General features: G+C 38.6%; 1 protein-coding gene across 5 annotated transcripts in view; it reads left to right on the top strand.

The window, feature by feature from the left end:
• The window catches only part of gli3 (GLI family zinc finger 3), a 183,027-nt gene that overhangs the window by 90,008 nt on the left and 66,399 nt on the right, over positions 1-26,620 (top strand). For all 5 annotated transcript variants that reach the window (XM_046833532.1, XM_046833536.1, XM_046833534.1 and 2 more), the window contains one exon: positions 11,431-11,536. In XM_046833532.1, the coding sequence (XP_046689488.1) occupies positions 11,431-11,536 (106 nt within the window). The remainder of the gene's footprint in view (positions 1-11,430; positions 11,537-26,620) is intronic.

Genomic DNA, 26,620 nt, shown 5'->3' with positions numbered 1-26,620 from the left:
AACCCGATTCCAAAAAAGTTAGGACACTACTAATTGTGAATAAAAACAGAATGCAATGATGTGGAAGTTTCAAATTTCAATATTTTATTCAGCAACAACATAGATGACATATCAAATGTTTAAACTGAGAAAATTTATAATTTTAAGGAAAAAAAAAAGTTGATTTTAAAATTCATGGCATCAACACATCTCAAAAAAGTTGGGACAAGGCCATGTTTACCACTGTGTGGCATTCCCTCTTCTTTTTATAACAGTCTGCAAATGTCTGGGGACTGAGGAGACAAGTTGCTCAAGTTTAGGCATAGGAATGTTGTCCCATTCTTGTGTAACACAGGCTTCTAGTTGCTCAAATGTCTTAGATCTTGTTTGTCGCATCTTTCTCTTTATGATGCACTAAATGTTTTCTAGGCGGAAAAGATCTGGACTGCCGGCTGGCCATTTCAGTAACCGGATCCTTCTTCTGCGCAGCCATGATGGTGTTATTGATACAGTATGTGGTCTGGCATTGTCATGTTGGAAAAAGCAAGGTCTTCCCTGAAAAGAATGGGAGCACATGTTGTTCTATATACCTTTCTTATATATACTTATATACCTTTCAGCATTGATGGTGCCTTTCCAGATGTGTAAGCTGCACAGAGATTGTTCTAGATTCTCTGAATCTTTGGATGATATTATGCACTGTAGATGATGATAACTTCAAACTTTTTGCAATTGTTCTCTGAGAAACTCCTTTCTGATATTGCTCCACTATATTTCCACCGCAGCATTGGGGAAATTGGTGATCCTCTGCCCATCTTGACTTCTGAGATACACTGCCACTAAGAGAGGCTCTTTTTATACCTAATCATGCTGCCAATTGACCTAATAAGTTGCAAATTGGTCCTCTAGCTGTTCTTTATATGTACATTTAACTTTTCCGGCCCCTTATTGCTGCTCTCATGAAATTCAAAATGAGCCAATATTTGGCATGACATTTCAAAATGTCTCATGTTCAACATTTGATATGTTATCTATATTCTATTGTGAATAAAATATAAGTTTATGAGATTTGTAAATTATCGCATTCCTTTTTTTATTCACAATTTGTACAGTGTCCCAACTTTTTTGGAATCGGGTTGTCTGTATGATACAGTATATAAGGTATAAATATGGTTGGAATGTACAGTAGTGCACATGTGAGTTATGGATGGTGCAACAAAATAGTGTTGTGGATAAGCAGTCAAAATACACAGAAAGTGACAATGCATTATTAAACCAGCTGTTTAGTGACAGCCACAGAAAAAAAGGTATACTTTAGTCTGTGCAACTCTGAGGCACCTGTAGCGTCTGTAGAAGGGTGAATAGTCCATGGTTGGGGTGAGAGGTATCTAAAATCTACAGAATCCACAATGACCTCTTTCGTCTTCTTGGTGTTAAGTTCCAGGTTATTGTCCTCACTTCAAGCTACTAGATGCTGAACCTCCTCCCTGTAAGCTGTCTCAACGTTACCTCCAATCAGGCCTACCACCTTGGTGTCATCTGCAAACTTAACAATGCTGTTTGAGGCATAGGCAGGTATGCAGTCATAGGTGAAAAGGGAGTATAAAAGAGGAGGCAATAAACACTCCTACTGTGCAAATCCATATTAAAGCAAGAAACACTCATGTAACTGAAGATAAAAGACAGTCCATCATTACTTTAAGAAATAAAGGTGTCAATCCAAAATATGTCAAGAAATGTTTATTAATCAAATGTACTCTCCAAAACCATCAAATGCTTTGATGAAACAGGCTCCATGAAACTGTCAGAAAATGTAGACCAAGAGTTACCTCTGCTGCAAGGGACGAAGTTTAGATTCACAAGCCTCAGAAATTGCTGATTTATGTAAATACTTCACAAACTTTAAGTGGCAGACATATTTCAACATTCACTGTTCAGAGGAGACTGTGTGAGTTAGGCCTTCATGGGTGAATTGCAGCAAGTAAGCCATTACTTTGGATTACAACAAGCAATAGATACTTTCTTTGGCCAAAAAACACAAGCAATGGACATTATAACAGTGGAAAAGGTTTAATTTGTCTAATAAGTCCAGAATTGAGATTTTTGGTTCTAATCTTGTCTTTGTTAGACAAACAGAGGGTGAACAGATGAATCCTGAATGTGTGGTTACCACTGTGAAGTATAAAGGATGAGGTGTGATTGTGATTGGTGCTTTGCTGGTACCACTTATAACTCAACTCAAGCTTTATTGTAATTCTTTCACATACACAGTATACAAAAGAACGAAATGTGGTTACTAACAGACCAGGTTGCACAGACTGTGAAACAGCAAGGGTAAACATTAAACATAAGAGTTAAAGTGCGATAAATATGAGGTTGAAATGTAAGTAATGTAAGAACAAAGAGTGCACAGTCAGAGGTGACCATGTGCAAATGTGTGCAATGTCCAATGTGCATATTTTAACAGAATGAGCGGATGCCTATAGTAAACAGTAAAAAGTTTAGAAGAAGCTTTTGCAGAACCTTGTATTGTGGGTCCTGATGCGTCAAAACCTTCTGCCTGATGCCAGGGGCTTGAACAGACTGGGAGGGGTGAGAGGGATCCTTCAGGCAGAGGCTCTGCTTTATCGATAGAGGGGAGGGGGACCCCTATGATCTTCTCAGCTGTCCTCACTGTGGGCCGAAGGGTCTTGCAAGGTTTTGCACATTCCGAAACATACAGTGATGCAGGTGGCCAAGACGCTCTCAACAGTTACTCTTTAGAAGGTGGTAGGGATTGGTGGTGGAAGGCTGGCTCTCTTCAGCCTCCTCAGGTAATGAAGACATTGTTGGGCCTTCTTCACAGTGGAGTTGAGTAGGTGAGGGTAATCAACTTACCCTTTCCAGAAGTTGATAACAACCTTCTATGTTTTGTCCACATTTAGAGACAGGTTGTTGTTGTGACACCAGTTTAACTGTTGTCCCACCTACTCTCTGTATAGTGTTTCATTGTCATCACTAATGAGGCCTACTACTGTCATGTCATCAGCAAACTTAAAGATGAGGTCGGATTCAGCCTTTGCCATTCAGTCGTAGGTGAGCAGCATGAACACCAGTGGGCTAGAACACAGCCTTGAGGGGCACCTGTACACTGTGTGATTGTGCCTGATGTTCCGCTGCAAATGTGCACTGACTGTGTTCTCTCTTTTAGGAAGTCCTTAATCCAGTTGCAGAGTGGTGTGTTGAGTCACCGTAGAGAATGTGTCCTTAATAATTGCTGGGGAAGATGTATTGCGTGCTGAGCTAAAGTCAACAAACAGCATTCTGAAATATGTGTCCTTTGTGTTCAGATGTGAGAGAGCGGAGTGCAGGGTGTAGGAGATGGCTTTGGTTGGTGGAGCGGTTGGAACGGTATGCAAATTGGAATGGATCCAGTTAGGTGGGCAGCGCAGACTGAGGTGGGAGGTGGTAGCTTAATATTTAAGGAATTAGCCTTTGGATCAATAATTCACAGGCTCAAATCCCACCACCACTGAGCTGCCACTTTTGGGCCCCTGAGCAAGGCCCTTAACCCTCCTCTGCTCAGTTTTAAGTCGCTCTGGATAAGGGTGTCTGCCAAATGGCATAAATGTATAAACACATAGCAGTTGTCGCATACCTTTAGATCAGTGCAAAAAGTAAGTGAGATCTTTGCAGCAACATCAACATCATAATTGGATTGCTGAAAAGTGTTGCAAGTTATTGCATTGTTATCTACTGCTCAATTACATTCTGGTTTATTGGGTAGAGTAAAATAAATTCTCAGTCTAAGGCATCCCAAAAGAATATTTAATGAAACTTTATAAATAAAAAAAACATGCCCAAGTTATTAACTGCTTGGGGCTGTAGAATAGTCTAGTTAAAGTTATCCTTTAATTGCCTTTGTCATTAAAACCCATTTGTAAACCCATTTAAAATAATGACAGGCAAGATATAAGAACCATTTGTACATGCAATTATGTGGTCTGAAAAATGGAACAGAAATAAAAAGACTGAAAAACTGGTAAGAATATATAAAAACATAGTAGTTTTGACATGTTACATTCACACTGTACTTGCTGGGTGTATTAATTTGCTATTAATTATCTGAAATATTTGAATGTTAACTGTTGAATAAGGTTTAAATGCAACATGTGACTCAGGGTTTAGTTGAGATAAAGTGGTCTGTTAGGCAGTAGAGCTGCACTTGCAAAAAAAAAAAAAAAAAAAAACCTTTTCTAGGCAGCAGAAATCCTGGGACTTCATGTAGACATGTGGAGAATATGCTAATTTCTATAAAGACGGTAACTTAAGCCAGGATTGAAGCGCTAACTGCTGCCTAGTAAACTTCATGGTTGCATAAATGCCCTTAAATGAATGCTCTAATTGTTTTCACATATTACCCATGCTTCTCAGTGAAAATAGACATGGTGTTTTGCTAGAGAGGAAATTGTGTGTAGTGAGTTAGTCTTGACATGTGTGCTAAATTTCTTTTGAAACTTGCGGCTGTTTGTCACTGCTCTAAGCAGGCATTAATAAATAAAAAAGCTAGCCTCAGAGCAGGTCAATTTACTCCTTTAGTGAGCAGAGCCAGAGGATGCCCCTCTGGAGAATGCATAAATGGAAGGCAAATTCTTTTTCTCCTCTTTCTTTTGTTCTTTTGTTTCTTTATTTTTTATTTTCCATTTGTCCTAGTCCTTACACAGTGTTACTGAGCATCTCTAGTGGCATGAGTTCACTAACAGATTAAGTCTATATGTGCAAGGGCTAGAAAAAGTGTTGGTCTTTATAGTGTACACATACATTTTACATTATGTGTATCAGAAGGTGTAAAGAGATGTGCATAAAGAATGGGTAAAAATATAAAAATAAGGAAAAAGAATAATATGACCATGAGTAAAAGAAAGCAGAGGGAGTAAAGTAAAGTGTCATAAAAGGAAGTGGTTTTAAATTAACTGATTATTAAAATGGAAAATATGCTCAATAAACAGTGAGGAATAACAGGGAGCCAGATACAAGCGCTTTTATTTAAAGATATATAGGATATACCTGTGAATGCAGGAAAGATCTGTTTTTGGTTCCAGCCTTTGCATACCAAAAACTTGAAAAACAAGAGCTCATTTAGGTCCAACTTTCTGCAGATGATTTTGAGCTTATTGAATTTGACTGTCTCAACACCCACCTCTGCAAATATACACTTTTGCACATGCAGCTTCAGCAGAGCTGCAACTATGCAAATATCATATGAAATAAGAACAGACGTGGCCCTTAAGAGGGTTGAGGTATAAGGGAAAGCAGGCCTTAATAAGTTAAAGGACACCATGAGGAAACATATTGCTGAGTGCAGCAATAGCTGTAGTTCATATAATGGCTGTAGTATATACACCTATAGTATTTTCCACTGCAAACTAGAACATAGTAGAGGAACAACAGTGACATTTGGCACAAATTGTTTTTTTAAGTGAGTTAACCGCAGAAAAAACATCATTATAACCTATAATTATCCTCAGTAGATGTGGGGTGGTGGTAGCTCAGAGGTTAAGGCTCTGGGTTACTGATCGGAAGGTCAGTGTTTCAAACACCGATATTGCTGAGCTGCCACATTTTGGGACCATTAAGCGAGCCCCCTAACCCTCTGTGCTACAGAGGTGCTGTAACACAGCTGACTTATGCTCTGACCCCAGCTTCCTAACATTGATGGGATATGTGAAGGAAGAATTTCAGAACAGAAATCCAAATCAATATTTGGTGCAAATACCCCTTGGCTTTAATTGTGAAACATGGTGAAGATTCCTTGTAAGTTTGGAGCTGAATTTCTGCAAATAGAGTTGGAGATTTGGTCAGGATTAATGGTGTGATCAGTGCTGAGAAATATAGGCAGATAGTTAGCCATCATGCATTACCACCAGGGAGGCATTTGATTGGCCCAAATTTATACTGCAGAAGGACAACTTCAAATGAACAATACATGACATACCACACAGTGCTATTATACAAGATTAAGCCAAAGTTCAACTACCTTCAGCAGCAAATACTTTGAATAATCACATTCTGTATGACTTTATCATTCTCTCACATCCTTTTAAAGAAATTTTGGTTCATTCTTCCTTAAATGTTTCAGTTCATTAAGATTCAAGGGCACTTTTTTTATGCATAGCTCCTGCTACAGCAATACAGTCATGTTAAGGTCAGGACATTGACTGGGACATTGCAACACCTCGATTCTGTTCTTTTTCTGCTATTTTTATTGTAGCTTTGCTAGTCTGCTCAGAATCATTGGCTTGTTACATGACACTGTCACGACTGGGGCTCAAACCGGGGTAATCTGTGTGACAGGTGAATGCATTGACAAAGTGCAGAGAAAAAGAAATACAGGGCAAAAAACAGAAACCAAGAAACAATGGCAGAAAAAAACAAGGCAACACAGTGAGAAGAAATCAAACCGGAAACTTACAAAAACACAAGTGTAAGGGAAAAAAAACTAACTCAGAAAACACTTGTGGACATAGGGATACACAACAGGAAGCATAAGCAGCTTAAATATTTGCAGTGGAAGTAGAGAAGGGAAAAAATGAACAGTAGAGGTGTGAGAGGGAGAAATCCTGAAAGCACCTTGCCCCTTAGGAATGGCTCCTGATGTTCCTCTCAGGATGATCAGGGTGGTGGGTGTGGAATTCTCTGACTGTAGTCACAGAGGTAGATTCTTGGTTTACAGATAAACCCTCTGTCCAATCCTTACGCTCCAGTTTTGGCGGCATTGCCTGATGAACTGGCACTCAAAGGGGGACATGCGAAAGACTGAGCATTCATGAGGCCAATTGCATGACTTGGTACTTGTAGTGCCCTGTGTGAGGTCTTCCACTCATCTCTTTGCTTTATGCACACCAGTGTCAATGTAATCAATCCAAGGATGCAGGCTGCCATCCTTCCTCCCCACTAAAAAGTACACAGCCTCTGCAGGAGAAGTGGATGGACAGCTGAAGCCCGCCACCAGTGCCTCCATAATGTGTATAATAACACCATACAAATAAAAATTGATTGAATTAATTGTTCATGGCGCACTCAGTATTTGAAGATGAGAATATTCTTTAAGGAGAACAGGTGCCGGGGAGCAGATCAATAGCACAGTCACAGACAGTAAGGGTACCTTTTGCTAAGCATGACCTTTAGATGATTATATTGCATGGGGACAGATTGATGGGTTCTAGGATATCAGGAGCAACCAAATGGGGACTCTGAAGCAGGCAGTTGGTGTGGCAGGTGGGGCACCACTTGCAAATTATCCCTTTGGACCAGCCAATAATTGGGTTATGGCAGACGAGTCATTGATCCCTGAAAATGAGGGGGAACCACAATAGAGACAACACCGTTCCACCATGTGCCGATCGCGTTCCTGGAGGAAGAGCTGAGCGTTGCTTTACTGTATGGGTTTCGGTGCAATCTTAGATGGTTGAGGCTCTGGACTCCCTCCTGTGCATCCCTACTGGGTAAGACTTTAGCTGGCTGTCTACGATTATACCCCAGATGTGTGGCTTAGTTAATGAGTGCCTTGAGAGTATCAGAAGACCATTTTGGACCATCCATCCACTCCCTGCCGGAATGTGTAATTCCAAGATGTATATGGACTCTTCCCAAATGAATAGGAGATGCTGCATAGTGGTACACATGGTTTAGTCCCAACTGTTGTAGCCATCATATTCAGAATTACCTTATTTAATGGAGACTAATTCCAGATGAAAAGAAATTCCATCTGTACTGTGTCTAATTGGAACCAACTTCACAATACAAGACAATAAGATTTTTGTCTATTATGGAATGCCCTGCCAATATCCACATCTAAATCCTGTTGAACCGCTCTAAGATTAACTGTATCAAAAGTTCAGAGAGAAATATCAAAGTAGCATAGAACAACTTTTTAAAGAGACATAGCTAATTATTTCAGTTAAATATTAAAAGAAATGAATTGCCTGGATGCCATTAGTGTATAAAGTTGATAAGATATAACTTTATTAATCCAGATGTAAATTTTTTCCTGTTTTCAATAACGCAGCCATTATGAATGCACAAGCCAGTGCACTCTTAGTTGTTGATGGAGAAGTATAGAGAAGGACAGAAGGAATTGCATTGTGTATTTGTGGATTTAGAGAAAGCGTACGACAGAGTGCCAAGAGAGGAGTGGTATTGTATGAGGAAGTCAGGTGTGTCAGAGAAGTATGTGAGGGTGGTGCAGGACATGTACGAGGACAGTGTGACGGCAGTGAAGTGTGCAGTAGGTACGACAGACTGGTTCAGGGTGAAGGTTGGACTGCATCAAGGATCGGCCCTGAGTCCTTTCCTGTTTGCAGTGGTGATGGACAGGTTGACGGACGAGGTCAGACAGGAGTCTCCCTGGACTATGATGTTTGCGGATGATATTGTGATTTGTGGTGAGAGTATGGAGCAGGTTGAGAAGAGCCTGGAGAGGTGGAGATATGCGCTGGAGAGAAGGGGAATGAAACTCAGTAGGAGTAAGACAGAATACATGTGTGTGAATGAGAGGGAGGGCAGTGGAGTGATGTGGTTGCAGGGAGAAGAGCTGGAGAAGGTGGAGGAGTTCAGGTACCTGGGGTCAACAGTGCAAAGTAATGGAGATTGTGTTAGAGAAGTAAAGAAAAGAGTGCAGGCAGGGTGGAGTGGGTGGAGAAGAGTGACAGGAGTGATTTGTGATAGTAGGGTATCTGCAAGAATGAAAGGGAAAGTTTATAGGACTGTGGTGAGACCTGCGATGTTGTATGGTTTAGAGACAGTGGCATTGAGTAAAAGACAGGAAGTGGAGCTGGAGGTAGCAGAGCTGAAGATGTTAAGGTTTTCGTTGGGAGTGACAAGGATGGACAAGATTAGAAATTAGTTTATTAGAGGGACAGCGCATGTAGGATGTTTTGGTGACAAGGTGAGGGAGGCGAGATTGAGATGGTTTGGACATGTGCAGAGGAGGGACATGAATTATATTGGTAGAAGAATGCTGAGGATGGAGCCACCAGGTAGGAGGAAAAGAGGAAGGCCAAGGAGGAGGTTCATGGATGTGGTGAGGGAAGACATGCAGGTAGTTGGTGTGAAAGAGGCAGATGTAGAGGACAGGGTGGTGTGGAGACGGATGATCCGCTGTGGCGACCCCTAATGGGAGCAGCCGAAAGAAGAAGAAGAAGAAGAAGAAGCCAGTGCACTCTTAGTGCTGGTCCCAAGCCCGGGTAAATGGGGAGGGTTGCGTTAGGAAGGGCATCCAGCGTAAAACATGTGCCAAATCAAATATGCGGATCACAAATGAGAATTTTATACCGGATCGGTCGAGGCCCGGGTTAACAACGACCGCCACAGTTATCGTTAGCCGACAGGGTACCGGTGGAAATTGGGCTACTGTTGGCCGAAGGAGGAGAAGGAGAGGAGGAAGAGTGTCCACATAAGTGACAATTTTTTTCCAAGAAGAGCTTCATGTTCAAAGAAAATATATGGTTATTATAATTATTGGTTCTTCCTAACCCCAAATAACTGGAAGGAATCTAAAATGCAAGCCAAACCAAAGCTCAGGTCTTAGGAGGTTAAGACTAATTAACTGTTATTTCTATTAGAAAATAAAAATACATTTATTTCATTACACAGGCAACATAATGAAAAAAGATCTGTGACTATAAGCAGCAATTATGTCCTGTGAATTAATGATTGAATTAACATACAAACATTAATTTAAGCTAATTTAACTAATTCAAATGCCAGCCATGTTCCCACTTCAGAAGGACCAATATTTTTCCAACAAACTAAAACAATCCAAGAATGCAACTTTTTATTTCAAATACTAGAAGTATTTAGTGAATTAGTTTGTGACTGCTTGAAATTTGGAACCCATTGGCATCACCAGACATTGAGGTTCTTACCTTGCAATGCTTTGTTAGGTCTTTACTGCACCTGTCTTCAGCTCCTACGTGTTCTTAGGGCAGTTAGCCTTAAGTTTTATGAACCAGTTCTGTTAGTATACAAACATTCTAATAAGACGAGATATGCTTGAAAGTTGGCTTTTTTCTTAATGTTGATTTTGCTTAATGTTGAGATTTTCAGAAATGTTTTTGGCAAAATCTAAACTCTTCCTGATTTTGAGGCTTACCTGTGATATACATTATGTGGGAAACCCTCTGTATTTACTCTGGTAATAGCTTATATTATTTGTTGACCTTACAGCACATATAAAATATGTTATAATTTCCTGCTCCCAATTTGAAGAGAAATATGATCATACATTTTTTGTTTGTAAACAGTAGTATTTCTGCCTGTTTTATCAATGCCTGTGTTTAGCATTGAATTTTTGTTTATGGTTCCTATTGAAAGTAGACATGAAAGGCTTTTCTCACATAAATACAAGTATCAGATTACAAAAAGTATATTATAATCAGATTACAAAAAGCTTATTATAATATAAACAGGCAAACAAATACAAAACACCAAGCATAAAAAACAATAATACCTAGGAGTGGGTCAGGCAGTTGGCAAGCAACAAAATAAGGGCAAAATATCAACGTGAATGAGGCGGATATACGTTCTATCAAAAAAGCTTTAATTGTGCTGTATGTTTTACCGCTCTTCCAAAGTTTTATGGAGCATTGTAAATTGTTTTCTAAGCAAGGAGCTCCTCCTCTTTTCTATAACAATGCTCACCATCAGCTTAAAACAGACTCAAAATACTCTGCACACAAAAACTCTGCAGTGTCTTGGCTAAATCTTAATAAGAAGTATTTCATGTTTATACTAAACAATGTCCCAGAAGCCCATTTACCTTTATTAGTGTGAACTGGAACTGCCAGTATACTAGCAGACATGGATGAAGCTAAAAATATGTACCTTGAGGTCATAGCTATTATTAAATTTCATCATTCATGATATCAGATATGTAGAAAGTCTTTAAAGGCCATTGCATTACAATTTCACTTTACAGGAAGTAAGGGGCTTAAAGCTGTTCCTGTGCAAAAGGTTCATGAGACATGATTTGGCAAGTTTGATGTGGAAGATTTAAAGTGGCTGGCACAAAGAACTAGCCTCAACTGTGTTACATCCCAGTCTAGGGTTGGGCCGCACAGCATGATTACAGGTGCGGGGTGGTGGATATAAGGTGGAGGTGACTATCTGGTATTATGAGAGATAAAGCATCCTAGAAATCTATAATATATTACATCAGCAACAGGTTGATTAAATATGGAATAGGATGTTATAAATGCAGATCTGAGTGTAATGGTCAGGTGTTTACAAATCTTTGGCCACATAATGTATATTTATGTGTTTTTGAGACAGTAACTTTGTGTTAAATCTGCCTTGCGGAACAACTCTTACTAAGGTGTTAAGTCAGTCTGCGATTCATGCTTGGTATTTGGCTATTATGATACTTTAAAGTTTGCTATGAATTGGTTTCTCACATGTTTTTTTTTCCTTTAGCTCCGACTCAGTTCTTCCCTGGATTCCACCCTCCAGTGCCAGTCGATGAAAGACACACACAGGGCCGTTACATCTATGAGCCCTCTTCATTGTCACCGCTCCATGTGTAAGTGACAGTAAGACACATTCTGATCAACACTATATTATCTATCAGAGCCCTTACAAACACGATTTTTTCTTTTTTATGAGAACCTGCCCTTTTGCTAATTTTGGAACATGTAGTAAGCCACAACTACAATATCAGAATCCTGCAAGCTCATTGATCTGACACTGCTGCAAGTGTCAGCACTTACATTTAATGTTTTTTACTCACATGAAATACAATCAAACAATTCATGTTTATGAGGATCATTGGTATTATTAACATTGGTATTATTAACTACATAGTTTTAAAGATTTTGCACACAGGTCTGCAACAGGTATTTGCAATCTCATAAGCTCATATTTTATTCATAATAGAACATAGAAAAATATCAAATGTTTAAACCTGTAAATTGTTAATTTAAAAATTAACCATTAAAAAAACATTTTCATTAATTTCATTAATTTGATACAACACATCTCAGAAAAAGTTGGCACAGGGACAAGTTGACCACTGTGTAGCATTGCTTAAATTTTTTTTTACACAGCATCAAATATTTTTAGAATTGAAGTTGTTAATTTCTGTTTCACTGGAAAAGACTAATGGCCTGAATTACTGTTTTAAAAAGGGGGCATTTTACCTGCAGGGAGAGAATTTTTTTTAACTACCAGCCTACAAACTTGCCCAAAAATATAACTAAAAGAATTTATGCATTTTAAAAATTTAACATAAAATTAACTTCTGATTGTTTTATTGTTTGCTGCTCAACATTTTAATTATTTTGATTCTTGGCACTTTTTCATTTTATTATTATTACCCAAATTCCACAAAAGTTGGGATGCTGGGTAAAATGTAAATAATATCTCATCAGCCCATATTTAACAAAACAAAATGAGAATATATATATATATATATATATATATATATATATATATATATATATATATATATATATATATATATATATATATAGGTAAAGATAAGATGTTGTTGGCTGCAACAAATCTAAAAAAAGTTGTAACATGCTAGAAAAAATAAACAGCTGGATGAAAATTTTGCAACTGATTAAAATTAGGTTAAATGGCTTCTCTCAGAAGTAATGATGGTCAGAGGTTCATCAATCTACAAAAGGTGTTTCTACAAATTGTGGAATAGTTTCAGAATATGTTCCTCAACATCACATTTCAAAGGAATTTCATCATCTACAATACACATTATGATAAATGGATTTTAGGAATTTATAGAAATGCTATCTGTGCACAAGGGACAAGGGTGAAAATCAATACTGATATTGAAAGTCTTTAATGTAAATCACTGCATGGAACTCAGAAACACATCCAGAAATGATTTCCTGTGAACACGGTTTGCCTTGATACCCACAAATGCAGGTTAAAGCTCTATCATGCAAATAAGAAGCCATATGTGAACATGATCCACAAACACTACCATCTTATCTGGTCCAAAGCTCATTTAAAATGGACTGAGGCAAAGCAAAAAACTTCGGTGGTCAGAAAAATCGAAATTTTAAATTTGTTTTTGGAAACCATTGAGAGCATGTCCTCCAGACTTAAAAGAAGGGAAACCATCCTTGTTATTAGTTTTCAATTCAAAAGCCTGCAACTCTGCATTATTGGCCAAACTTTTTAAATATGGGTTATGGCAATTGGATTCAAAAGTACTTTTTTTTTTTAAGTAGTACATTTCCTTAGTTTAAACATTTAATATGTTCTATTATGTTCTATTGTGAATAAAACAGATTTGCAAACCATTGCATTCTAATAATTTTAGATTGTATCTGATAGATTTTTTTCTGGTGTCATTATATGGCCAATCTGTTTGCATCAAGATACAAATCATCTATTTTGTAAAAAGAATCTTGTCCCAAATAATGAATAATACATAATGAGGTATGCTGTAAAAAAATAAATAAAGAAATTGTTGGGTGGTGTGAAAAAACAGAAGAAGAGTAACTATCAAGTTGATTATTGTCATAACATCATATTTCTAAATATTCCTTTTAAACCACTACAATTTAGCAACTGCAAATTTTATAATTAAAGAACATGCCATTCTTTGTAATTGTCAATCAATAAGTTTATTGATTGGGGGTATCAAAAAGTTTTACATTTGTTCATGTCTGTAATTTCTTACTATAAAGAAGATTCATTATTATTGAATTAAGCACATTAAAATAAACCTAGCAGCTGATCATTTGGCAGACCTGCCATAATAAAAAAGTATTCAGCCCCTTCTGACCAATAAGAATTAGCATACAAGAGTCATTGAGAAATGTAGCTAGTTCGGTTTATAATATAATATAATATAATATAATATAATATAATATAATATAATATAATATAATGATAATAAATAATCATATATAATATAAAATAATAATAACACCAATAGTAGAAAAGTCGGTATAATAGTAATAGCAGAGTCGGTTTAATAGTGAGGTACATTGTGCACAGTGTGCAAAAAATAAGGCAGAGAATAGGCATGTGCAAGTGCATCATGCACTTTGTAAAATTAATTGTAATATAAATTGTACCAAAATTATCGTATAGACATAACTAGGACCAAAGGATTTTTTTTCCCCAAGTTTGTGATCTGTCTAGAGAACTGATTCTTGGTTGGATGGTGTCCGTCTCTAGGTTACGTATGTAACCCTAGTTCCCAGAGGGAACTAGAAGCTGTGTCGCAACGCTTTGGGAACGCCTCGCGTTGTCCTTGCTCTAAACCACGTGTAAAATATGGCCAATAGGCAAGTCATGACGTCATCGGCAGGCGACATCGCGACAACCAAGAGCTACAAAATGGCTGAGTGGTGGTAGCAACATTAGCCTCTTCAAAAGAGATAAGGTAAGCGCCGCAGGGTGTGTGGCACAGGCAGTGTCTCATTCCCACTGTAAACTAGGTTTACATACGTAACCTAGAGACGTTCCCCATTCGGGAAATCGAGCTGTGTCGCAACACTTTGGGAACGAGTGTCCAATCACACCAAACTGATCCGGCCCCGTCTAGTGTGTGAGAGCCTCACAACCAGCACGTAGGACAGAGGAGCCCGGAGTGGCTCTGAGGTCGAGGTCATATGGTTGACGAAGGTCAGCGGGGTGGACCAGCCCGCGGCACAGATGTACTGGAGTAAGACTCCAGCAGACCAGGCAGTAGAGGCTGCCACACTCCAAGTGGAGTGAGCGGGGAGACCAGAGGACTTATAAGATGATGAGATAGCATCCACTACCCACCTGCTGAAAGTCTGCTTATTGCCAGGGAATCTCTTTCTGTTAGGGCCATAGCAGACACACAGCTGCTCCGACTTCCTCCGCGGACAGCCGTTTTTGCTTTTCTTGTTTGGGGGCAAGGAACGGAGGAGGGCAGAATGCCTACAGCACGACAGGTCGTGAGGGAGCCGTAGGCACCTTAGGTACGTAGCCAGGTTTTGGGTAGAGAAATGCACTGGCCATGCCAGGGGCAAACTCCAGGCGAGACGGGTCCACGGACAGAGTCTGCAGGTCCCTGACCCTCTTCAGGGAGGAAATCGCCATGAGAAAAGTGTTCTTCACAGACAGGTACCTAAGGGCCACTATGGCCAGGGGCTCAGATAGAGCTGCCAACACAACGACCAAGTCCCAGACAGGCACTCTGGGTCGCGTCAGAGGAAACATGTCACCGAATCAGTGTTCAGGACTCAGACACAGTCTCAGTGTTCAAGTTGAGGTTGAAAACATATTTATTCAGTCAAGCCTTTGATCAGTATATTTTTTCTTAGGTAAAGGCTCAGATCTAGAGGGAACATGGATATAGAGTGTTTGGTGAACTGGGATATTTGTATGCTGTCGTCCCCTCACATTCACACGTTCACTCAGGTTTGTTGACGGTGGTGTGGTGGGTCGTCTCTTATCCCAGAGATCCCTCATGTCTGTATTACCTTCTGATTATCCCTTTTAGTTATGCTGCCATAGCAAGTCTTGCCGGAGTCCAAACTGCACAGTGACATTAACTTTCATACAACAATAAAGACACTTTATAATCCATATCCTTCTCTTCCTCTCACCCTCTACTCTCTCTCTCTCTCTCTCTCTCTCTCTCTCTCTCTCTCTCTCTCTCGGTCGAGTTAAACTTGCTCCTGAGGCTCCAGTGACCATTGTTCCTGCCCCTCTCCCCTCCGAGGATCTTCCCACTTTGTCCAGGCCTGCCTCTGGATAGTGTTCTTTTTGACTGGAGGCCACTCTGTGCAGCTTGGGACGGTTTCTCATCAACGCCTTGGGTGGTTCCTTGAAATTCTGGAGTAAGAACGGGCGCTTTGAGGATGGATTGGACTGTAGTTAATGTCAACAGTCTCCTACACTGACTCAGGAATACAGTTTGCTTCTGATCACCATCACTGTACCCCGCAACATTGTATATCTGCTTTAAATGGACATTCGGTGCAACCCAGATGAGGATGGGTTCCCTCTTGAGTCTGGTTCCTCTCAAGGTTTCTTCCTTATGCCATCTCGGGGAGTTTTTCCTTGCCACAGTTGCTCATCAGGGACAAACTTACTTACAAAGAACATATTTACTTTTAATCACCACATTATCTGTGTAAAGCTGCTTTGAGACAATGTTCATTGTTAAAAGCGCTATACAAATAAAAATGAATTGAATTGAATTGAATTCAATTGAATTGAATTGAGGGTGCCTACCCAGCGACTGCCCTGCAGGAGGGGTAATATAAGCCGTGGACATGTAAACCTTCAGGGTTGAAGGAGTCAACCCGTGGCAAACTGTGTCTGCAAGAACGAGGTGCTACCAGGAGGAGACGGGCTCCTTACTGGCGAACTCTCTCCAGAACTCACAAGAGCAGCGCGATCAGGGGGAAGGCATACAGATGCGACCTCGCCCATGTCTACACCATGGCATCCAGCCCTAACAGGGCTGGGCAAGAGTGAGAGAACCAAAGGGGACAGTGCAAAGTCTCCTGAGTCGCAAACAGATTCATGCACCTCGTGAAGGTATGCCAGGCCAAACGGGAGTACCGTGTATTGGTAAGCTTTGCCCCCGAAAGCAAACCTCAGGATCCTCCTGTTTGCGGAAAGGACAGCTACCGCGGGTAAAGTAAGTATTTGACACATCAGCATTTTTATTAGTGGCTATTGACACAAAATTTCCACCAGATGTAGCCATCAAGCCAAATATTGAATTAATACAAAGAAATCAGAATATTTAAGTATACAAGTTGAGTCATAATAAATAAAGTGAAATGACACAGGGAATAAGTATTGAACACATGAAAATAACAAGGTGCAAAATGGCAAAGAAAGCCAGGAGATCACCTGAAATCTGTCAGTATTGAGAGAGACACCCTGCCCCCTATCAGTACTAATTGATGGCTTATAAAGGCTTCTCATTACCCAGGTGGCACACAGGAAAGACTTCATGATGGTTAAAAGCAAAGAACTCTCTCAAGATCATAATCTTATCATTGAAAAGCATTTTGATGGGAATGGTTATAGGCGCATTTCCAGAATGCTGAATGTTCCTGTGAGCACTGTGGGGGCCATTATCCGGAAATGGAAAGAGCATCAAATCATCATAAACCGGGCACGATCAGGTGCTCCACGTAAGATCCCTGTCCGAGGAGTCCAAAGAATAATCAGGAGAGTTTGCCAAGAGCCAAGAACCACTTGGGCAGCACTTCAGGAAGACCTTGCATCAGCATGTACTGTTGTTTCAAAGAAAACTATAAGCAATGCACCGAACTGCCATAGCATCCATGCGCGCTCACCACGCAAGACTCCATTGCTGAACAAAAAGCATGTTGAGGGTCAGTTAAAGTTTGCGAAAGAGCATTTGGAGAATCCTGTGGATTATTGGAGACTATAGTATGGTCAGATGAAAGCAAAGTTGAACTTTTTGGCAGTCATTCTACACACCATGTTTGGAGAAGAAATGGCACTGCCCACCACCCCAAGAACACCATACCAACAGTTAAGTTTGGGGGTGGAAGCATCATGGTTTGGGGCTGCTTTTCAGCAAGGGGTACTGGCAGATTTCATATTATTGAAGGTAGGATGAATGGAGAAATGTACCGGGACATTCTGGATAAAAATCTGCTGCCATCTACCAGAAAGCTAAAAATGAAAAGAGGGTGGACATTTCAGCAAGACAATGATTCCAAACGCAAGGCCAAGGAAACAATGAAGTGGTTTCAAAGAAAGAAAATCAAGTTGCTTGAATGGCCCAGTTAATCACCTGACCTAAATCCCATAGAAAATCTATGGATAGAACTGAAGATCAAAGTTCATAAAAGAGGCCCAAGGAACCTTCAAGATTTAAAAACCATTTGTGTGAAAGAATGGGTGAGAATCACTCCTGAGCAATGCAGATGACTGGTCTCTCCATACAAGAGGCGTCTAGAAGCTGTAATCACCAACAAAGGCTTTTCTACAAAGTATTAAATTAAGTGTGTTCAATACTTATTCCCTGTGTCATTTCACTTTATTTATTATGACTCAACTTGTATACTTAAATAAAGGGGTGGAGGGAGACACCTGCTGGAGGGGGGCTGTGTGCTTGGTGGCCCTAGGAGTTAGGTCGGCAGTGCGACGCAACCCCTTAATGTCCTCAGCCCCAGAGCTAAGTCCCTCAGCCATCTTCAGCCATCTTCCGCAACAAATTAGCCTGGTATGCCTGCAACCGACAATACTGTGGAAGCAACCCGCAGCCTGACCCGCTGCCGCGTAAGCCTTCCCCACTAAGGCCGACGTAGCCCCCAACGGTAGGGAACACCGGGGCCTTAAGCGATGATGCTATGCTAGGGGAGAGATAGCTAGCTAGTGTCTCTTCCACACACGCCATTGCCCCGTAGCCCCAACTACAATAACGTATAGCAAGATTTTTTTGGAAAAAAGTATGCGCTGCATACGGGGTCTCCCAGGACCTGGATTCCTCGGTGTGCAGGTCGGGGAAGAACAGTAGGCCGCAGCGCTGTGGCTGTGACACGGGAGCGCAGAAAGCGCTTATCCAGCTTACTGGGTGCGTGTTGCTTCTGCTTTTCGACTGGCCAAGCTAGCTCGAGCTTGGACACGGCCTGCGTCACGACCTCAAGGAGCTCTTCATACTGTGAGAACTGTAAGAAGTCCGCGGGCTCGCTAGTGTCTATCATCTCATCCTCCTCAGAGGGAGAGATGTGGAGCACCGTGCTGCTCAGCAAGAGCGGGACCGGAGCCACGAGGGAGAGCGCTCTCCTTGAAGAGCGATCTCCGGGAGCGAAGCGTGTGCATAGCCATGCGGCTCCAATGCAAACAGTCGACCCCCTCGAGAGCTGATTGTGCATGCTCCACTCCCAAACAAACAACGTATCGGTCATGCATATCCTTCCCCGCAATGAAACGGGGGCAAGAATATACACACAGACGTTTTTTTTGCTTGCTATCCATGCTCGAATAGAATATCACACACAAAAAGCTTACCTGAACAAGCAGAAGCTAATGTCACTACCACCGCGCAGCCATTTTGTAGCTCCTGGTTGTTGCGACGTCACTTGCCGATGACGTCACGACTTGCTTATTGGCCAGATTTCACGCGTGGACAATGCAAGGTGTTCCCAAAGCATAGCAACGCAGCTCGAGTTCTCGAATGGGAACCTAGGGGTTGCCTCAAAATGTTGCCTCTAATTTGGTACCAAAATAATGTAATAAAAAAAACATAGCATAGTTACTACTAGTTTGCAAACCTGTGTGCACAAAATTGACATATGGGATTTCACAACTGATTCACAGTTTGGACTGAATTCTTCTATGTGAAAGCAAACTTGGTATTAGTGCATGAATTTTTGTTTCAGTGCTTTCATTTTGGCATGTAGGTTTATAATTTTATTGTGCATCCTGCTACTTTTCATTACTCTGTGCTTAGGGCATTGATCAGTATATGGGCTACAAATAGGTTGGAGCAGATACTTGATCCATATTTTGTATTAATTTCTTTATTATTATATTGTTTTCCTCTCTATATCTCTTTTTCTCTCTTTCTTTGCTCGCTCTTAGACACACACACAAACAAATTTACACATAATGTACACATTTATGGAGAGTAATATCTCTCCAATGCTTTAATGCCATTAAGAGTTATGATTTTTTATGTCATCTCCACACACTACTTGGGCTATAGAGCAGTGTGAAAAGAGCGAGAAAATGAAAAGCACTACAGTCATGATTGATGTCCTGTGTCAGCCCAAACAAAATAGCAAATATAATTTAGCGTTTAGCTTATGTGGAGATAATGGTACAACACATGACTCAAACAAGACTCAGATACGCAATTCGCCATGCTTTATCAAGTGAGCAGGCAGGAGGAGAGAGTCACGGAACAGGTTACAAAGCGAAAGAGAGAGAGAGAGAGAGAGAGAGAGAGAGAGAGAGAGCACTCCAAAGGAGCAAGAATTATATAACGGTGAAATTGTGTACCTTTCTTACCTTTATCTGCATTGTGCGCTTGACTTGGCGCACCTATATTTAAGTGGTCAGGTGGTACTTGCTTAACAGGGTATGAGCCATACATCAGCCTCTATTCATAAAAAGAGGAAATATATATGGCAAAAAATAATGATGATACTGTTAATATTTTGTGCTGTTCTGGTGAATATTATTTAGAGAGTTTGTATTTATAAAAAGTTAATATTATAAAAAGTAAATATCAAGCTAATATTGAAAACCCTGCTATTTTATTTAGGTAACACAGTTCAGTGCATACAATTATGAATGAGCTTTCATACGGTCCCATCTAAATGTATTAGTTCTGGATTTTCCTGTAAACTGAAGACAAAGATTTATATTAGATGATAGATTAGATTGGGATGATAGACAGAATTTCAGCCGTCAATTTCTTACATTTACAATGGAAGGTGTTAAAAACTTATAGCATGTCATCCTTTGTTTAAACACAATAATTTTTTAATAATCAAAACATATAAGCTTAAGTGTGCCTGTTAGACTGACTTTTTGAGTAATTAATATTTATAAATGGTGTAAACCTTGGCTTTTGCCAGTGAATGCAGCCCATTTTGAAGCTGAGACAAAAAGAAGAATTGACAATGACTGTTGACTGTTGAACATGACAATGACTGTTGACCTCCAAATTTCCCGGATCTTAATGTTATCTGGGCATGTATAGAATGTGCAGAACAAATGGGAACCCCCTTCTCAAAGCTTACATAGCCCTCCTTTAGAGATCTTCTAAAGTCCATGCCGTGGATTAGAGCTGTTTCGGTGGCACAAAGGGTACCCACATGATATGAGGCAGGTGGTTTTAATGATGTGGCTAATTGGTGTATACACACAAAGTATATACTGTGTTCACACAAAGTATTATAAAAGTTACATTTCTAACATAAAATTTGGCCCACTACATAAATTCTACATAGTGGTTTTAGACAATTAAATGTTTTTCTATCTCTGGTGTATTAAAAAATTTTTTTTTAACGTTTGAAAGTGTGATGTGCCTGACAGTTATCTGTCTTTTCTTCATGCTGTATTGATTCAATTTGACAGCAATGGAGCTATAATGGTGGGAAGAAATTGTATTTCACTCTGTCAAACAGCATGTCAGACATTTGCTGTCAACATGGCACTTTTTTGCTGACATTTAAAAATTTTAAGTCCATCATTGAATGAGGTCATAAAAATGACACATGCTTGGAGTGTGGATTAAGTTAACTAACAGCTATGTTTCTGTTTGATGGTTCAGTTTCAGTCCTTAATCGGTGTCCCTGGGTGTACCTGTGTAGTGTGTGTATGCTATGTGCATTTGGATTTGATGGAGTCTGGGTGTAGAGGTTAAGGGGAAAAAAATTAATTGTTTCAACACAAGTTCTCCTTGGTCAACAGAATTAATCGTTATTAGTCCTCTTAAATATATGCCTTAGTACAGGCAGGATATTATTGCAGTACTTCCCCATGCTGCTTCTCATTACAGGCTGTAATTACAGCTGCTTTTACCTTGAGGCTGTGCTATCAATCTAACCAGCATGCCTTCAGTTGTGAGTGGGCATCAACGTCTATACAAGAAAAAAAATCCCCAATGGTTATAACCATCTCGTTTTCCTTGCCCTTCGCTGATCTGCTCAGTAGCGCATTATTATTTTGGAAGACTTTAATTGAAACATGTTTATTTATTACCCCTTTGGTTTGAGTGGAGGCCGCTAGTGTAGTGCACTAACCGCCACTAACAGCCTTTATATGAGAGAACAGAATTAAATTAAAAGCTCATAAAATGAAATATGCTCTATATTAGCTGCTTGACACTTAATTTGCCTCTGAATGAGCAGAGGAAATCACAAATTAACTGTTCTTTGTGTTCTTTCTCCCGCTTTCTCCCATGGCAGAGCTATTAGACCAAAAGAAAGTGCAATTATGAACAAGAATAATTCATTCAAAAGAGAGCCCCAGTATGCTGTTCAATATTAAAGAGTTACAGGAAAAGAAAGAGCAGGAAAGTTCACACTGTTTTAGCCTAGTAACCTGTAAGACTACTGAGTTATTAGTACCTGCTCTAACATACCTCTTAGATTGCAAGTTTTATTAACAAGCCTGGCTAAATGAGGTATTTTACTTGTATAGTGCATGCTTTCTCTGAACAGTGAAAGTTAACACATACTGACCCAATGTCATGGGTTAGAGGAAGGCATTCTGACACAAAAACAGTCAGTAACATCAGCAACAACTAAACAGGGCCGATGGGTATCCAAAATTCAAAGAAGACTTTATAAGCAGAAATATAGATTCCCACAAGACAAAAGCCAGATAAGTGTCTTGCTATGGCCTCTATAGGTCTGCTCCCAAAGTCTTTTTTGAATTTTGGAGTGTGAATTGGAAGCAAGATTTCACACAGAAATCCAAAAAATCCCGAGATTGTCATCTAACTAATAAATGGAAAGGGCAAAATCTGGAAAAAGAAAGTAGCATCATTAATAAGTTAAGGTTTTAGGTTGACCAAGTAACTCTCCAGACTTTATTCTAATTGAGAATGCATTTAAACTCTTAACGAGGAGACTGAAGGAAGAGCCCCATTCTAAACTACCACCAAAAGCCCCCTCCCCATAATAAATTAAATAAAACAAACAAACAAACCAGACACCAACTAAAGGGAGTTGAAGTCTAAGCCCAGAAATCACAAAGGAAGAATGCAAGATTATGGTGGAGTCAGTGAAATGCCAGCTTGATGTAGTATTTGCAAGCAAGGGAAAGACACATGAATATTAAATGCTATGTAATATTACAATAAATAATAAGTTTGCTGTTCCAAAGCTTTTGCAAACCTGAAAATAGAGTGATCTGCCACCACTGGTGCACTGTTCAAAATATATATGAAGGTCAGTATAATTTTATATTTATTTTTTAGCTGTTTTTACATGTAAATTAAAAAAAATATTATTTTGTCTGGTGTCTATCAGAAAATTCATTATATCCCTCTGGGTCTGTTCAACTGTTTAAATAAAAAAAAAGTATGTACTGCCTTTAAAAGCTCTTTTAAATAACCCTGTTTTGCATATACATTTTTTTGTTGGCTTCATGCTTTTTGTGTTGCTACTTCATTGTTTTGTTTTTTGACTGAATACACCTTATACATATATATATATATATATATATATATATATATATATATATATATATATATATATATATATATATATATATATATATATATATATATATATATATATATATATATATATATATATATATATATATATATATATATATATATATATATATATATATATATATATATATATAGTGCATACTGTACTGGTTTCACACACAAACACGTATGTCTGGTCACTCACAGCCATTATGACAGTGACATCTACTTAAACACAAAGGTAGAAATTGTTTATTTTACAATGCTTATAATTTTTTTGTGTGTATTACTGTAGTTCAATTATGCTGTGCCTAACCTTTATCACGTAACTAAAATGAAATGTGTGTAGCTGCAATGTTTGTTTAATCAGGAAAAAAAGCTAAATATTCCAATCTCAAATTTTCATGATGTATAATTATAATTAACAGAACATTTAATACACAGAGAAACATTCATATAATCTTGTGCAGTATAAGGAACGATTTATTACAAACCCAGCATTCCTTGTTTAAATTAAATGCCCATTAGGTAAGATATGCACAGTGGGGTCCATAAAATTAGAGACAGTAGTGAAAATACTTTGCTTCAAATGAAATTTAATAATTTTTATACAAATTTTGTATTTGTATTATATAACTACAGTGAAACATAGAATCTTTGAATTATTTAGGTTTCTGTATATATAGTATATACCTTTAGCATGGTAAAATTACATTTAAGTCTTGTATATGTGTATGTATGTATGTATGTATGTATGTATGTGTGTATATATATATATATATATATATATATATATATATATATATATATATATATATATACACAGTATATTTATTAAACATATACTTTTTTAAATAATGATTTTATTATTAGGGTAAAACGTTAACATTTATTTTAACGGCACAAATTTTATTAACGCATGATTAATGCTACGTGCATTTCTGTTTGATCATTTCTATTAAAAATAAATAAATAAAAAATGAGGCCAAATAAAAACCTTCAACGCAACACATTTATTCATGACATCCTTACTTTGCTCAGATATAAAAAATAATCTACTCCATTGAAAAAAAAAAAATTTTAATCACTAAACATTTGTTTTACAGCAAGACTCAAATCAAGCACCAAATTACGCCATGATACACACACCTGGCAATTAAAACTGTCTGTGTGGAAACATAGCAAAAATTTCCGTTTGGGGTTTATTTAATTTAAAACACCACAATTACTTTAAAATATTTACAAGAATATTTTGTCTTCATGCTCTATGTATGGTTTCACTAATGATAAACATACATTTGCATTGAGTATCCATATTTGTCCATGCCCATGTTGATTAGATTATTAAAAATTCAAAAAGTTTTAATTTAAAGTACATTTAGAACAGCTAAAAATGTGTGATCAAGTTAAGAATAATTATGAGTTATTTAATGACATTCATAAGATTAATTGTGATTAAATATTTGAATCGATTGACAGACCTCTTAATCATATATATGTCTTCTTCTTCTTCTTCTTTCGGCTGCTCCCATTAGGGGTCGCCACAGCGGATCATCCGTCTCCACACCACCCTGTCCTCTACATCTGCCTCTTTTACACCAACTACCTGCATGTCTTCCCTCACCACATCCATGAACCTCCTTTTTGGCCTTCCTCTTTTCCTCCTACCTGGTGGCTCCATCCTCAGCATTCTTCTACCAATATAATTTATGTCCCTCCTCTGCACATGTCCAAACCATCTCAATCTCGCCTCCCTCACCTTGTCACCAAAACATCCTACATGCGCTGTCCCTCTAATAAACTCATTTCTAATCTTATCCATCCTCGTCACTCCCAACGAAAACCTCAACATCTTTAGCTCTGCTACCTCCAGCTCCACCTCCTGTCTTTTACTCAATGCCACTGTCTCTAAACCATACAACATCGCAGGTCTCACCACAGTCCTATAAACTTTCCCTTTCAATTTTGCAGATACCCTACTATCACAAATCACGCCTGTCACTCTTCTCCACCCACTCCACCCTGCCTGCACTCTTTTCTTCACTTCTCTAACACACTCTCCATTACTTTGCACTGTTGAACCCAGGTACCTGAATTCCTCCACCTTCTGAAGCTCTTCTCCCTGCAACCGCACCACTCCACTGCCCTCCCTCTCATTCACACACATGTACTTAATCATATATATGTGATGTCTTCAAAAGATTTTTGGACTGTTTTGTCAATAATGAGATTGTTCTGATTTACTGTAAATCTAAAGTTAATCTAACTGAAAAAAAAAGTGAAAATATAGAAATGATCAAATAAAAAAAAAAGAGATTTGATTCTTGACAGTGGGCACCTATTTGCCCTTTTAAACTGGGATAAAGTACTAAAGCTACCTTGCATTTCTCTCCCTCTGTCGCTCTTTCTTAATCCCTCGTTCTTGCACTGTGGTGCATGGTCGGCCGGTCAGGCAGTGGCTGGCTTCATGATTAATGATGTTTATAGTTGACACAAAGCTCCCTTATTTATCTGTATTGCTGCTCAGCAGATACCATCAGTCACCTGAATGAAAAATATTCACTCATACCAATTTTGCAGTATAATTGAGTGGAGTCACTTCCCCTCTGTCTTCTTTTTCCCCCTTCCCTTCTGTCTCCTTCTCTTTCTTCTCTTTCTGCACTATCTGGCAGTCTTATCATTGCCACAGTAATTTTTGTGCTGCCTTGTTTGATATGGAGAGGTTGGCTTTAGCCACATTTGACATTAAGCTTCAATTTTCCTGCAAGAAAAAGCGATTGAGAGAATGAAAAGATGCAAAGAAAGTTACGTGCCTCTTTTGAAAATGACTGCTTTTTTTGAGCAATTTCAGGATTTCAAAAGAAGTGAGATAAATTCTGAAGGAGAAATTGAAACAGATTGAAGTCCTATCTGCCCATCCTCTCTTTTTTTGGGTAATAGATTGGTTTTGTAGCTTAAACGGTTGACCACTTTTTTCCTATTATAAGCATTTAAGAGGAAACAGAATATTATGCAAAGATCAGGCTGTAAGTAGTGTGAAGCTAAAAATAATATAATAAATAAATAATTAATAAATGAGGGTCCTTTCAAAAGTTGTTACATACTTGTATTGAAAGTTATTATTATTATTAATTATTAATAATATATTAATAATATTACTGGTAATTTTATTATTGCTTGGAATAAATGAAATATTTGATTAATTGAATTAAAACAATACATTTGTTATATGTGATGGCTGCATAACTTGTGTAAAAAGATAACAATGAAAATAAATAAACATTTTATTTTTATAGTGTCAAATACAGTACTTACCAAGAGTTTTGTGCCATAAATTCTAATATGACTATAATATGCAGGATTGTTGAATTGACAGTTGAAAGACGAAAGTGTGCATAGTGTGCATAGCTAAGTGGTCAATACACGAACTGTAAAAGAATTAAAAATAAAATAAAAACACTTAGTCTCTATCTATCTCTCTCTTTC

This window comes from Silurus meridionalis, chromosome 21 (assembly GCF_014805685.1).
Source record: "Silurus meridionalis isolate SWU-2019-XX chromosome 21, ASM1480568v1, whole genome shotgun sequence".
Classification (NCBI taxonomy): domain Eukaryota; kingdom Metazoa; phylum Chordata; class Actinopteri; order Siluriformes; family Siluridae; genus Silurus; species Silurus meridionalis.
The sequence above is the reverse complement of the archived record's forward strand: the minus strand, read 5'-3'. Positions and strand labels throughout refer to the sequence as shown.